This window comes from Arachis stenosperma, chromosome 4 (genome assembly GCF_014773155.1).
Source record: "Arachis stenosperma cultivar V10309 chromosome 4, arast.V10309.gnm1.PFL2, whole genome shotgun sequence".
NCBI lineage: Eukaryota > Viridiplantae > Streptophyta > Magnoliopsida > Fabales > Fabaceae > Arachis > Arachis stenosperma.
This window is the reverse complement of record NC_080380.1, coordinates 150,853,694-150,868,293: the sequence shown is the minus strand read 5'-3', so window position 1 is coordinate 150,868,293 and position 14,600 is coordinate 150,853,694. Positions and strand designations below refer to the sequence as shown.

At 33.3% G+C, this 14,600-nt stretch overlaps 2 protein-coding genes across 2 annotated transcripts; one reads left to right on the top strand and one right to left on the bottom strand.

The window, feature by feature from the left end:
- Positions 1–1,716: 1,716 nt before the first annotated feature.
- LOC130975979 (high mobility group B protein 15-like) lies at positions 1,717–3,965 on the bottom strand. The gene is made up of 6 exons (XM_057900688.1): positions 3,796–3,965; positions 3,614–3,692; positions 3,210–3,420; positions 2,700–3,160; positions 2,420–2,609; positions 1,717–1,781 (listed from the first exon to the last, which is right to left on the bottom strand). The coding sequence occupies exons 1-6, from the start codon at positions 3,963–3,965 to the stop codon at positions 1,717–1,719; spliced, it is 1,176 nt and encodes a 391-aa protein (XP_057756671.1).
- A 3,642-nt stretch (positions 3,966–7,607) lies between these two features.
- On the top strand, positions 7,608–13,409 carry LOC130974252 (casein kinase 1-like protein HD16). The gene is made up of 16 exons (XM_057899051.1): positions 7,608–8,246; positions 8,404–8,532; positions 8,646–8,719; positions 8,856–8,925; positions 9,014–9,069; positions 9,175–9,246; positions 9,391–9,485; positions 9,565–9,631; positions 9,795–9,924; positions 10,020–10,238; positions 10,362–10,492; positions 11,201–11,375; positions 11,469–11,559; positions 11,819–11,976; positions 12,525–12,713; positions 12,911–13,409. The coding sequence occupies exons 1-16, from the start codon at positions 7,878–7,880 to the stop codon at positions 12,968–12,970; spliced, it is 2,085 nt and encodes a 694-aa protein (XP_057755034.1). The 5' UTR covers positions 7,608–7,877; the 3' UTR covers positions 12,971–13,409.
- Positions 13,410–14,600: the final 1,191 nt, after the last annotated feature.

The window sequence follows — 14,600 nt, the reverse complement described above, 5'->3', positions numbered from 1 at the left end:
TTACTACTTTTCTTTTGTTGTTTGTGTACTCATACGCTATTGTTTCTGCCCTTTGCCATCTTGAACTGCTTCCTTCTTCCTCCATTTCAGTCCTTGTTCCTAATGATCTTGCTTGTGCAACTCCAAATCCAGGTATGTATCTTGCCTCCTTTAGGTTCTATATTGCCATAGCAGTTGGATTTTTACAATCTTTTTTACCATGGCCTATAATACCATAGTTGAGACAATAGCTATCTTGGATTCTTTTATATTTGAACTTCACCATTTCTTCTTGTTATTCAAAAACTAGTGGGAAGAGGCTTTGCTATATCCATTGCAACTCTAACCCTCAGAAAGGTCCTCTGCATCACATTATCTTTTCTTGGATTTTCAACTTCTTCTACTATTCCCATTCTATTGCCAATATTTCTCGTTGTTTCCTCATTAATATAGTCTTGTGGGACTCCATGTATCTGTACCCATATCATCATGTAGTCATGTTTAATCTCATAAATCGCTTCTCTTTGTGTCCACAGTTGGAGATTAAGAAGATGCCCTCTAATGCTCCATGGTCCTCCTTTAAGCAACTGAATCCCTCTTCTTTCATCTTTAATAGTGATCAAAAATTTATTTTTTCCTACTTCAAATATTGACACTCCTTTCGGGTTGTTCCAAATAGTCTTGAAGATGAGCTCCTTATCAGATATCAGGCTTGAACTCCTTATATCGCTGCTTCTCCACAGTAATAATCTTCCCTTCTATTGATTCCTGTTCGAAGTTGTTTATATTGTGATGTATTTGTAAATTTTTTGTATTATTTTATATATAGTTATTAGTATAGATTATTTTGTGGTTTCTTCTTTGATCGAGGCGTATTCTCGGTTTAGAACGAGGTGAGTGCTATGGTTGGTTTGATTGTTAGAAGAGTGATAAAGAACCTGAAGTTCTAGGAAACTCTCCTTACAAAAAAAGAAGGATTTTTCCTGAGAAAAAAATCTTTGAAGGTTTTTTTTTTTTTTTTTACTTTAATTCTCTTCTGATTTGAATCAGGTTATCGATCTTTCGTATAACAAATCCGTTTTATCGTTTAGTATATTTTGGACCTGGTATAGAATATACATAATCTTAAAATATATAGTAAACCTAATTTTATTTCTTTGTAATTTTACACCGGTGTTATGAGAGTTTGTTTTAGAATAAATAATTGTTAGTTTTGTTATTCTTTAATTATTAGGCTTAATATTTGTTCAATGATTCAATCCCTATTATCTATTCTATTATATATTTACGCTTTGTTATGATTTACACCACTACTTAGGGTCTATTTGGGAATTGGGAAGCTTGAAAGTAATTTTTTGAGTTTTTTATTTATAAAAAAGTAATAGTATTAATGTCTGATGTAATTTTTAAAATTAAATTATAACTTTTTAAAAAGTTATTTAGGAACTTATAGAGAAATTTAGAAAAATAAATTCTCTCGTAAATTATTACTTTTTATCACATTTCTATAAAATAAGTATTTTTAAAACTAAAAATTAAATAAAAAATAATTTATTTATAAATTATTTTTAATATAATTATTTATTATTTAAGTTATTTTTTCAAAAGTAACTTAATTAAGTTGTTTACCCAAATTGAGTCTTAGTATCTTTAAAAGCATTATAATCTATTATCAAACTTGAGGAAGAAAATGTCATTTTAAATATTAATATTGATCTATTGCTATCAATCTAATCATCACAGTGTCACAACATCAATATCAATATCAATATCAATATCAATGTCAATGTCAAGAGTTGGGGCTTATCAATATTAATGATTTGTTATCATTAATAAATTCATAGTTACAGAATTATAGATGGAGGCCAAAGATATATGAAGAATATATTTGTTTTGTAATATTTTAAATAAAGATAACACTTTTATTTCAAATAAAAATTAAATTCTACTGACAATCATGAAATCTTCATTGGAGTAATCACCTTAAAAATTTACTATAAACATTCATATGCTCAAAAAAAATTCCAAAATTTGAAGAACACTAAGAAAACGTAAAAAAATACTTAAATTAGTGTCGAATGAGAAGAAAATTTTGTTAGTGTTTCTACGCTACTTGTGTGCAGCATAATGCGAAATAGTTGCACTTGAATACTTATAATAATGAAATAATACAATTGTGCAGGTGATTTGTTGCTATAGGAATGAAATTGCAAAGAAAAAGTAGAAAACAAAATGTGTTTGGTGCGCTAAAGCATTGTCAACATATTTTTTGAGTCATGGATATTTTGATGGCCAAGGTTATAATCTCCTTCCATGGATGGTTTGTCTAAAGTAAAAAATGTAGGTTGAGGAGGCAGAGTAGTAGTAGTAGTAACAGGAGGAAGAGGAAGAGGAAGAGGAAGAGAAGCATCCATGTTAATATCATTCTCATTTTCGCTACCACCAGAAGTGCTCTCCTCTTCAGGAGTTTGACTTTGAAGAGAGCCTTCCTCGTTCTCATCCACTTCCGGAAGCTGTTGTTGCAATGGCAGCATAGCAGCATTATTATTATTATTGTTGCGTTTCTGACGATAATCTTCCATTTCTGCTTTGTACCTCTCTTTATCCTTTAAAGCCTTCTCTTGATATACCTGAACACACATATACATGTCAGTTAAGCTGCTAGTTAATATATTTTTTGACAAACTAATAATTATTAAGTGTTGTCTTAATTAGCTTACTAATCTTTCGGGATCTTTTAACTTGTTCCAAAGTTCACCAATGATCCTACTAATCTCTCTGTCCTTGGCTTGGTGCAGTGGTTTTAGTCTCGCATGTTGCTCAGCAAAGAAGAAATTGTAGCCGCTTCTGTTAGGTTTTGGATGAGCAGGATCCCTCCTTTTGATCTCTGATTTCTTCCTACGACGACGACGGTGGACAACAACACCCAATGAAGAATTACAATTATTGTTGGTGTTCTTGGCCATAACACTCTGAAATGCTCCATGTGGATGTGGATGTGGATGTGGATCCTGATAAAGTACACCTTTCAGCACCTCTGAACCTATTGAAACTGTAATCAGATATCCACTTTCAAATTTTGCATCGATCACTCCAACTACTGCTGCAGATCCTTGAGATGATTCGGCAGTAGCATCAACCCTTGAATGTTGGAAGCCAAGACAAGGCTGTGAAAATTGTGCTCTTTGCACAACATCTGACAAATTGAAGTGAAGTTACTATTTTTGTACTATATATATATATATATATAAACAACCTATAGCTATACACACCAGCAGTAGAAGAAGGGTTCCATCCAGTGGCGGCTCTAAAGTAGTAAATTTGTTCATAGTGGTAAAGTAGTGAAGAGTAGTACTTGCGCAACACAAAAGAAGCATTTGTAGCTGTTGATGGAAAGTTGAAAGTTTGAGTTACTTCTTTCCATCTTCTCTCTTTGATAATCTGCAACACACACCAAACTACGCTCGGAAATTAAAGTTGCAAGCTACCTAATTAATACAAATTGTGGATGAAAAACATAACAATTTCGCTAGGGAGACAACGAGAAATCTAAATAATTTCCTTTTTTACTTTATTGTTCACATTATTTAGTATTTTCATTGTCTCCTTATACTTTTCCAAAACCTAATGGTACCTTCTCAATCCCTCCTCGAGAAGTCACTTCAATGAAGAGGTGAAACAGATCCAGTTCTTTTCCTCCAATAATGGGTATCCTACAACAAATAAAAAAATAAAATAGACATGCATGATGAGTATTAAACCACCAAATATGTTTCATCATGCCATACATGAAAACTAATTAGAATTGTTTCTTACATGAACTTGGTTCCCAGATCAGCATGGAGCTTCTCTAGAGTACTCATGAAAAGCTTGGGATTCGTTGTAACCTCCTCATACTTTGCAAGTGGTGCAGGATTTTGGTGAGAGTTCCAAGTCATAGTAGTGGCGGGTAATGGCATGTTACTCACACAAGATGTTGATGCCATTTGAATACACAACTCCTTCAAAAATCATACATATGCCTGCTAACTGCTATCATCATTTAAATCACAAAAGTCAAAGCCTTGCATACATCAAAATCACTCTGCAAATTAACACTTGATGAACAAATCCACAACCATCAATTAAGGCCTGATGAACAACTCTATAATATCGATCAAGGTATAAGTACTATAAAAAGGAAGAGAGAAGGGGCTAAAACATAATATAGCTAGAGAACACATTTTACAAAACGTATATGCTATAAGTGAAGTTTGACATTCATATGATAACACTCTAAAACAAAGGACGAAGTATATATAGGTGATCACAGATAAAAACTTTTCAGTGTGATGTTATGTACGTTATTACTTCATGTTTGGTTAATGCTGGTTTGTTGTTTTTGGTATTCATGAAATAACAACGTTGACAGAGAAAAGAGAGTGAGTAAATAAAATAACGCACGTAGTTGAACAAAAGCAAACATGCAAATGAGGAAACCCAATGACAGAAAGAGGCATGGATATATAGATGTTAAAATGTGAAAGATATAATGAAAACTTACCAAAGAATAACTGGGAATTGAGGAATCTTATGATGCAAATGAATGAAATGATATAGGGCAAAAAGAAATAAACCAAGTATTATAAACTAGGTTGCATTGTGAGTGGGGGGAGGTCTTTTAATATCCGTTATTCTCTGTATTTTTGTTTATAGGTGGTTGGAATGAATGATGAAGAACCTTTAAGTAGAGATAGTTTATGAAATATTGACCTCATTAAGTTAGAAATTCATGGGATTATTATGGCTTTGTTCCTGTTGGCCTTAATTAGGAGCAAAGTCTGAATTTATATTTATCATATGTTTATGAAAGCTCTTCCTCTATAATAGTAAATTCAGAACAAATAAAAATAAATAGAAAATTAATGTGAGGGTGAAATGAAAAGGGTTGGGAATAGCAAAAATAACGTGTCATGTTGACTTCCCGTTTGAAACGGCCCAATTTGTGAAACTAATCAAAATGGAAACAAAGGGATAAAAGTTAAAGTTGAGCACAAAAATAAGCCATAGATGAGAAATATATGTATCAGAGTATTTCATATTTATAGCCAACAATCATTTATCATTTATTTATTTGATTTCTATGTATTTGGATTTGGAATTAGTCCATCACATACCACCTTTCTCGCCTATCCTTTTTTCTCCACCATAATCTTCTTCTATTTTCCCTTTTCTTCATTCGTTCAAATTTTGTGAGCTCCAACTTGTAACTTTTCATTTATCATTTTAATTATATTTTCATCTTTATCTTTATATACAATATGCCTCGCCACTTACTTAAATCTAAGTCGCGATCTGCATCAACATTGGCTTAATTTTTCTAATGATTCTGTCATTTTATCTTTGATGATATATATTTCTCTTTAGGTATGTATCCCGTGAAACAAAGGCATAACTTCAAATTTAATTAAGGGGAAGATAAGTGGAACAAAGCTAAAAAACTTACTGCAAAAATTTATTTATTTAAGATAACAAAATTACCGTGTAAACACTTAAATTAATCACTAAAATAAGTTATTATATATTTATATATAAATATATATTATTTAATTTATTTTTAATATATATCTTATATTAATAACTAATTTTAATAATATACCTAACATGATTAATTAGGATAATGATTTAATGATATAAAATGAAAATCTATTATTTCATCTTTTCTTTTAAGAAAATTCAAAATTTACTAAATTTACTAAGTTCTAATTGAAATATTTATGTGCAAGATTTAAATTTGTGATAATCTTATTAAGTAAATAGAATAAGTGAAACTAAAATTGACAAGCAGAAATAATATTTAAAATTGTCTATAAAAAATAATTTATTGGTATCTAAAAGATAAAATCAATTTAATTAATCCTCTAAAAAGAATATAGTTCGTTGTTTTCTTTTTTCATCATTTTAAGTTATTTTTGTCGTCAACCACTAATGAACTAGAACAGAAATAACATCTTAACACATTCCAAAACAATGTAGTTTTAATTATTTTTTCAAGTGTAATCTCCTAGCATATAATTTTTATATAGCACAAAAAAAAAATATAAAAATAAAAAATAATAAACAAATTAAACTTAACAAAATAAGTAAAAAAAATTAAAAAAAAATCTATTTTCATTTGCTTCCAAAATAAAGAGTTAGTTCATTATAGAAAAGGAAATTAGGTAATAATTTTAGATACTAAAATCTTATTTAGTCCTGTGACATCATCCATCAAAATTATTCTTATTTTGATTGGAGAATTAAACTCTCATTGTATGCACAAGTTGTTAGTGGTTTATTCTTCTGCTTGAGTCAGTTGAATTTAGGGTTTTATAATGTATTCGATTATATTTTAATCTCTCCCATACCTTTATTTTTATTTATAATAAAATCATTCACGTAAGTATATTTATTTCAAACTAAACCTAATCAAGATTAATAATCTCATCAGTGAGAAATTATCTGGGAGTTGAAATCTTAAAAACAAATGCACAAACACACGCAAAATTCAACTAATCCAAAAACCATTTAAATTAAATATGATCAAATGTAAACTTATTTGGATCAGATCACAAGTAAACTTTCAAAAGTTATAATTTTCATTCATTATATTTGGAGCTGATATGTCACCTTATAACTCGATTTTTATTATGTATTATGAGTCATAATTCGATTTTATTTGCCTTCATTATAAGTTTGTAATGAACGATCTTAATAATCATTATTATGGTTTAATGACCAACGGTCATAACATCAACTATATTCATCAATTTTATGCCTATAAAAGGCACCAGTTTCTATATCTCAACAGAAAACAATGATAAGTTCTATTTTCATGTCTTATATTCTATGTTTATAGAATTATTATAAGGACATACGCACATGATAAGTTTTATTTCACGTCTAACATTCTATATTCATAGAATTATTTTTATACCTCTTAAACACTTACAGTATCTTTTGCGAGTACTCACTCACTGTGTTCTTGACGTTCGAGTTATTCTTACTCCTTAAAAAAAAACGTATTAAAACAACACAAAAGACGAGCTAGACCTTAAAAGTTCATCGTACAATAACAGAAGTATTCCACACAATTTAATGTTGGAAAGCAATTATTTATGTTTAGTCCATAAAGAACTAATGTTAGAATGGTTGAATCATTGAATGAAGAATCTTCCAAAAATATAAAAGCATCAAACAATTCGATAATAGATTTGTTTAAATTTGATTCATATATAATTATTTAAAAAGAGGAAATCAATAATTTGTATTGTAAAAATATAAAATTTAACTCTACAACTATTCACAGGCAAGATTTGTTAAGTCAAGAGAGTAAAACATGGTTATTTGTACCAAAGAAAAGAGGGATAAGAAAAGAATGATGACTGTTGTGAAGATTTAAGGCGGAGATAGGCCTTGATAAGGAAAAATAAAAGCTAGTCTTACATCGCCATCCCGTTACAGTTAATAGTAAATAGTAAATACAGTAGTATACTGGATGTCTAGATAGATTTGACTGTTATCAACAACAACAACAAAGTGGGTGCGGCGGGTCCACCAGAAGAAAATATAATTCTTAGATTTCATTTCATTTCAGAAAAATATCATTCCATTTTTTGTATTCCAAAATTTTCGATAAGAATTTTTCCCTTTCCCTTCTCTCAGCATACAGGACTGCAATCAATCATTTAACTTTCCTCACCCTTCAAACCCTAACCCTAATTCTCATATTATACACAGAGCCATCAGAATCATCGTTTCTTCAATATCCCTTCCGTAAACTTGCAATCTCAGCTATGAAACTCGTCTCTGATCTCTCGTGACGCATATGACGATCGAGGTTATTGGTACCGTGAAAACCGATTGCATGGGTTTGGAGAATGCCGGAGCTTCGTAGTGGACCGCGGCGTGGTCGTGCTCAGGTAGGCCGTAAAATCGCCGAACCACCGTCTCCGGCGGCCAACTACGTGAAGACTCGAGCTGCGGTCGCCAGGGCGGCTGCGGCAGTGGCGACGGTGGCCGAGGAGAGGCCCAGGACTCGCTTGGCGGCGAAGAAATTGGAGCAGGAGGAGAAGCCAGTGATTGTGATATCGGAGGAGGAGGCCGAGAGCGACGTAGAGCGCGCGAAGAATAAGAAGAGCGAAGAGCGGATTGAAGTCGGCGTAATGGGTGACGAGAGTGGCGGGTTGAGTGCCAACAAGGGCGCTGCTCAAGAGGATGAGGGCAACACAGCTCCTTTTCCTGAGAGGGTATCTCTCTCCCCCTCCCCCCCTCCCCCAACTACTTGCTTAATCAACGAACATGCCTCTTCTATTTATTGTGTTTGTTTCAACGTCATCATTGAATAATGCTGCACTGGTCGATAACTTGTTGCTTGTTTTTGTTTGATATGTTTTCATTCGGCAGGTTCAAGTGGGAGGATCACCTGTCTACAAGGTGGATAGGAAGCTGGGAAAAGGTGGCTTTGGTCAAGTCTTTGTTGGCCGTCGAGTTACCGGGGGTAATGATCGTAGTAGTGGCCCTGGGGCTACTGAGGTAATCCTCTCATTATATACCTACCCGAGGGTTCTGTTCTTGTACGCTTAACAAATTCTTTAGTTTTCAACAAATGTATGTGCTCAATTTGTTTGACATCTTTCTCATTTCAGGTGGCTCTAAAATTTGAACATAGGAATAGTAAAGGCTGTAATTATGGCCCTCCTTATGAGTGGCAAGTTTACAAGTAGGTACTCTATTTAGTGTTAGTACTATTATTATTATTTAGTATGTTACATCTGTCGTGAGCTGGTTTGCATTATTATACGATTTATGTACTAGTAAAATTGCTTGAGATTTGGTCGTTTGTGTTTTGTTGAAAGCACCCTTGGTGGCAGTCATGGAATACCAAAGGTACACTATAAAGGAAGACAAGGAGAATATTATGTAATGGTATGATATAATCTACACAACGATCATCGTATTTTCTTTTTGCCAACTTAAACATTTGGCAATTTATGTATATGTATGTATATTGCAGGTTATGGACATGCTTGGTCCAAGCTTGTGGGATGTGTGGAACTCTTCAAGCCAGGCGTGAGTATAATCCACCTTCATGATTGTATCTTCTTTTGTTCAATAAGTAATCGTTCTTTCTCTGACCTCCCTTTTTCTTTTCCTTCTCGTCTCTTGTATGTGTAGGATGCCTGCAGAAATGGTTGCATGTATAGCTGTTGAGTCCTTGTCAATCCTGGAGAAAATGCATTCAAGGGGGTATGATATTTTGCAGATGCTTTTTGTATTCAATGGTTCTCTTCATGATTTGTTATAATTGAGTTAGTTTTTATATGTTATATTTGTTTTGTTGAATTCCTTGGTTTCTTAACATGATGTTTTTTTTGTTGTTTTTCATCATAGATATGTGCATGGAGATGTAAAGCCAGAGAACTTTTTACTAGGCCAGCCAGGGACACCACAAGAGAAGAAATTGTACCTGGTTGACCTTGGATTAGGTTAGTAATTCTATTTCAAGGGTGGAATTTCTTATTTACCCTCTTTCCTTTATATTTTCTTACATATAACGTGTTACAGCAACAAAGTGGAGAGACACCTCCAGTGGGCAGCATGTTGAATATGATCAACGTCCAGATATGTTTAGGTTTCCTTTTTTGCCTCCTTTTACTTAATTTTATTTTTCATTTTAAATTCTCCACACACACACACATACACCCATAAATAAATATATATACACACGCAATGTTTTAGTTCTTATATGTTCATCAACTTTCTTGATGATTTGATTATCTATAAAAATTCTGTAGAGGGACTGTTCGATATGCAAGTGTTCATGCTCACTTGGGAAGAACTGCTAGTAGAAGGGACGATCTTGAATCTCTGGCATATACACTCATCTTCCTTCATAAAGGGCGGTTACCATGGCAAGGTTATCAGGTATATGCTGTTTTAACATATTCTTATCAACCCTTTGCTGTGGCAATGGACTTTCTTTTCTTATTATGTTAATCTTGTTTTACCTTCTCTGTTAGGGTGATAACAAGTCCTTCCTTGTTTGCAAAAAGAAGATGGGAACATCTCCAGAGATGCTCTGTTGCTTCTGCCCTCCTCCTTTTAGGCAATTTCTTGAGATTGTAGTGAACATGAAATTTGATGAAGAACCAAACTATTCCAAGCTAATCTCTCTTTTTGATGGTATGCTTGGTCCAAATCCTGCATTACGGCCGATTAACACTGAAGGTGCTCAAAAGGTACTCATGATAGCATAATCTCGGGGGATGTTATATTTGGCTCTCTATCTTCTATACATTTTATTCTTTTGATGGGTCTTTGTGTACATCATGATCATTTATTCCTCAATCAAAATTAATCAGGTTGGGCAAAAGCGGGGTAGATTGAATATTGAGGACGAGGATGATTCACAACCCAAAAAGAAGGTTCGTTTGGGGGTTCCTGCTACACAATGGATTTCAGTTTACAATGCCAGACTACCAATGAAACAAAGGTAGATCTGCCCTTTAACCTGGCTTTTATTTTTGATATGATGGCTTTTATTTACCAACGTACAAAGTTGTCCTGTGGTTGGCATATAAACCTAATGAACATCAATGGGATTAAAAAGACAAATAGGAGAAATCCAATAAATAGTAGGAAACTATAAATTGACTACACTAATTCAGGAAAGTAGTCAAACTACTAATCATGTGGTATCTAAGTTAATCAAATGAGATATTCGAAAATAATTCAAAATGTATATTTTCAACATCAGCAATCAAATGTCCATGTAAAATAAATTTAGATTTATTCCTTGCACTTAATTCACTAGTGTGTAATTAAACTTTCCAAACAAAGAAGTCTTTTCTCTTGGATTGTATTGCCTGAAGCTTTAATTTCAAGTCAGTTCTTTAATATCATTGTTCAGTATTAATTACATCTAAATGACGTTGTCCCTATTGTTTGGTAGTTTATTGTGGAGCACTTCTGAACTGGAAGTGGTTCTCTTTTTTAGTTCATTAAATTCAATGCATTCTTGGCTGAAATTCAATGTATTCTTTCGTTGCTTGGATATTCCTTTTCCTTTTGTGTATTGATGAAGTTTGGTTAATGAAGGCCTTATTTTTCTTCATCTGTGCAATAATGTTAAGCTATTACCTAGAAGAGATGTGACCATAACCACTACCAGGTTTTGAACTTCGAATTGGTTGTGTACTAGGTATCACTATAATGTAGCTGATGCAAGACTAGCACAGCATGTTGAGAGAGGGATTGCAGATGGCCTTCTTATTAGTTGTGTTGCATCTTGTTCCAATCTCTGGGCACTTATTATGGATGCTGGAACTGGTTTTACAACTCAAGTTTACAAGTTGTCACCATTTTTCTTACACAAGGTGAATTTGTATGTTATATGTTGTATTTGCCTATAACTCCATTCTCTAATTTCAAGTTTTGAAGCTTATCCATGAGACTCTGCTTCTATTTAGGAATGGATTATGGAGCAGTGGGAAAAGAACTATTATATTACTTCAATAGCTGGCGCTAATAATGGAAGCTCTCTTGTGGTGATGTCAAAAGGTTTGTTTGATTTGTTAAGTAACAAATGATAAATATGAATTTGTACTTCTCTTGAAGGTTATTCATGTTATCAAATACCATGGAAGATTTAATGTTTCATTGTTTGATTTTTATTTCTGAGATCTTATTTTAAATTTAGGTTTCTGGCTATAATTTGGTCTTTCAGTTCATATACAGATTCTACCTTTTTTAAGGATAGATCATAGAAGAATTATAATTATACAATTATCTTTTATGACTTACGGCCTAATGTCCACAGGCACGCAGTACACACAACAATCATACAAAGTAAGTGATTCTTTCCCCTTCAAATGGATAAACAAGAAGTGGAGAGAAGGTTTTCATGTCACCTCGATGGCTACTGCCGGAAGTCGCTGGGGTGTTGTTATGTCTAGAAATGCTGGATTCAGTGACCAGGTTTGTTGGCAAAAGTGTTGGATGGTTTGGATTTAATGATTCTTCTGTTTTATGTGAGCATTTGTTGTAGAGCTTCTGTTCACTATGTTTTTGGTATTTTTTTAAGTGCTATTAACTTCATGGTTTTTGTCGCAAAGTGATACTGAAAGCCTCCAAAGAATTCGGCCCAATTTTACGAGATTCAAGTATTGTTAATTTGTTAGTTAAGTTGAATCAGACAATTAGTAATGTTCTGGCTTTATTTACAAAATGCAGTCCCAGATTTCACTTTCTTAACAAACATACTTTGGTTTCTTTTTATCTGGTCAAGTTAGACTTCAACTACAAATCTGATAACTTATTCTTGGTTCAAATGAGTTTACAGTTTAGATGATTTAATATAGTTATTGCTCACTTTCTCTTACATAGATGAGCACTTCTTTTTCTGTCTAGATATATTGAAAATTTATTTTGCCGGAAAACCCTTGCTTTTGAGCTGCTGTTGTCTGCTCTTTGTATTATCTTTGTGCGTTTAGACTTAACTCTTGTCATCCATGTTATCAATGTAGGTTGTTGAGCTTGATTTTCTCTATCCTAGTGAGGGAATCCACAGACGATGGGATAATGGTTACAGGATTACAGCAACTGCTGCTACATGGGATCAATCTGCTCTTATATTAAGTATTCCAAGGCGCAGGCCAGGTGATGAAACTCAGGAAACACTACGCACATCTCAATTTCCCAGCACACACGTTAAGGTATAGTTTGTCGTGTGAGTAATTCATAAGGTTAATTTACACTGTTAGTTCAGAAAAGTTTTACAGACATCTAATAATTTATTCGACCTTGTACCGGGTCTTACCAATTCCAAAGACTATTGATGGGTTTGTTTGCATAAGCAATGTATTACTCATTGATAATGAGACTGACTCATTTTGGTTCTGCTTGTGTTCAGGAAAAATGGTCAAAAAACCTTTATCTTGCTTGTTTGTGCTATGGGCGCACTGTATGCTGATATCCTCAACAGATCAAAGCATTGATTGATTTGGAATAGAATCATATTTTCTGCTTGTTTAGTTGTGCAAGCAGGAAACTGTATCTTCGGCTGTTATATAGTGTTGTTGTTCTCTCCCATTCTATTGTAAGTTCTTTGCGTGGGGGATGTGTTTAATGTTAATCTATACAGCTTAGCTTTATGCTCCTCCAATATGTATATGTAGGTGTTACCAAAATTTTTGTATGATTTTCAAGAAAAGATTGACCCAAATGATAGAGACGGCTAATAAGAAAATACAATTGCTTGTACGGATAACGTTCTTTGTGAATGAAGGGTTCAAGCCAATCATAAGTTAATGACTAGAATTTAAATCCAAAACAGAGTCTACTCCTCTTGCAAAGCACGCACGCCCATAGCCTTCCGGTAGGCCTCCATTGTTTCACAGCCCCGCCCCCTTTCCTTGTTTAGGCGAGGGATGCAGATGGGCAGATAAAAGATGTGTTATGGTTTTTTTTTTTTTATTTGGTAAGCTGGAGGCCAAAGGCCCAAGTTATCTAACATTTACTGTTTGGGGTAAGCATGCCCCACAACCATCTAGGGTATAGGGTTTATAGTTTGCTAGAGTGATGAACGTTTATAGTTTCTATGTCTCTTGGGCCTTAGGCCCCCATAAAAAAAACTCGTTTATAAAAAGACTGATTGAATGCAATGAAACAACTAATCTATTTAATAAATGTAATTTATTGGAACCAAAAAATCTGATTCAAAATTTTTTGGAGATTTGAGTGTTAAATTTTTGTTTTATTTGTACGTGCACATTAATATATATAGGTTGAAAAAAAAAATACATTCATATATATAGCACCCAAGTTATTTAGGTGTCCCAATTTTTAAATGAAAAATGTAGTTGATTTTGTGTGCCTAGTTTTTTTTGTCTTCTTTAACTTAGTTTACCTTTATGAGATTTCTATATATCAATTTAGAAATTAGAGTAAAGTGACAATTAGATTTTTGAGGATTTTGCGTTCGAAAAAGTTAGACTAAAAAAAAAAACGTGGACACGTTACATCTTTTTCTAAGTAAGAGTAATTGCGCTTCTGATGTAGATGGTTATTGTAAGTGAGGTGTCTGTTAAATGTTACATTAGAATTACTCTAAATGATGAGGACAAATTGGTCCTTGAATGTTGTTTGCTTTTAACATGTCTCAAACCCTAATTGTCCAGAATTTCCAGTTATTCACCTTGAAACAAAACAACCCTAGCACAACGTAGAATGAATTGCACCGAAAGCTCCTAAGTATAACTGCCAATTGTATGCAACAATATACAAGTCTAGAATGATGAAAAATCTTGATCAGTTGTTTCTGGGATGCCCAAATTTTAGGATAATTACTATCTCCTTCTTACAGTTGCTTTGATTTGTTCTGCGCAAAAAGAAAATATTTTCATTTCTTGAATTCTTTTTTTACACGAGAATTTGCCATATTGCAAATTCTTTAAATGGATGGATGAAGCTGTTGGAGATGAGGAAGTTATAAAAAGTGGAAAGCATGGTTAGGAGCAGAGATTGATTGATTTGGAAGAAAGAATTTTGGCGTCGGAGAAGCAGGAGTCTCCTAGAATTGTTAGTCGATTTAGGGATGTTTG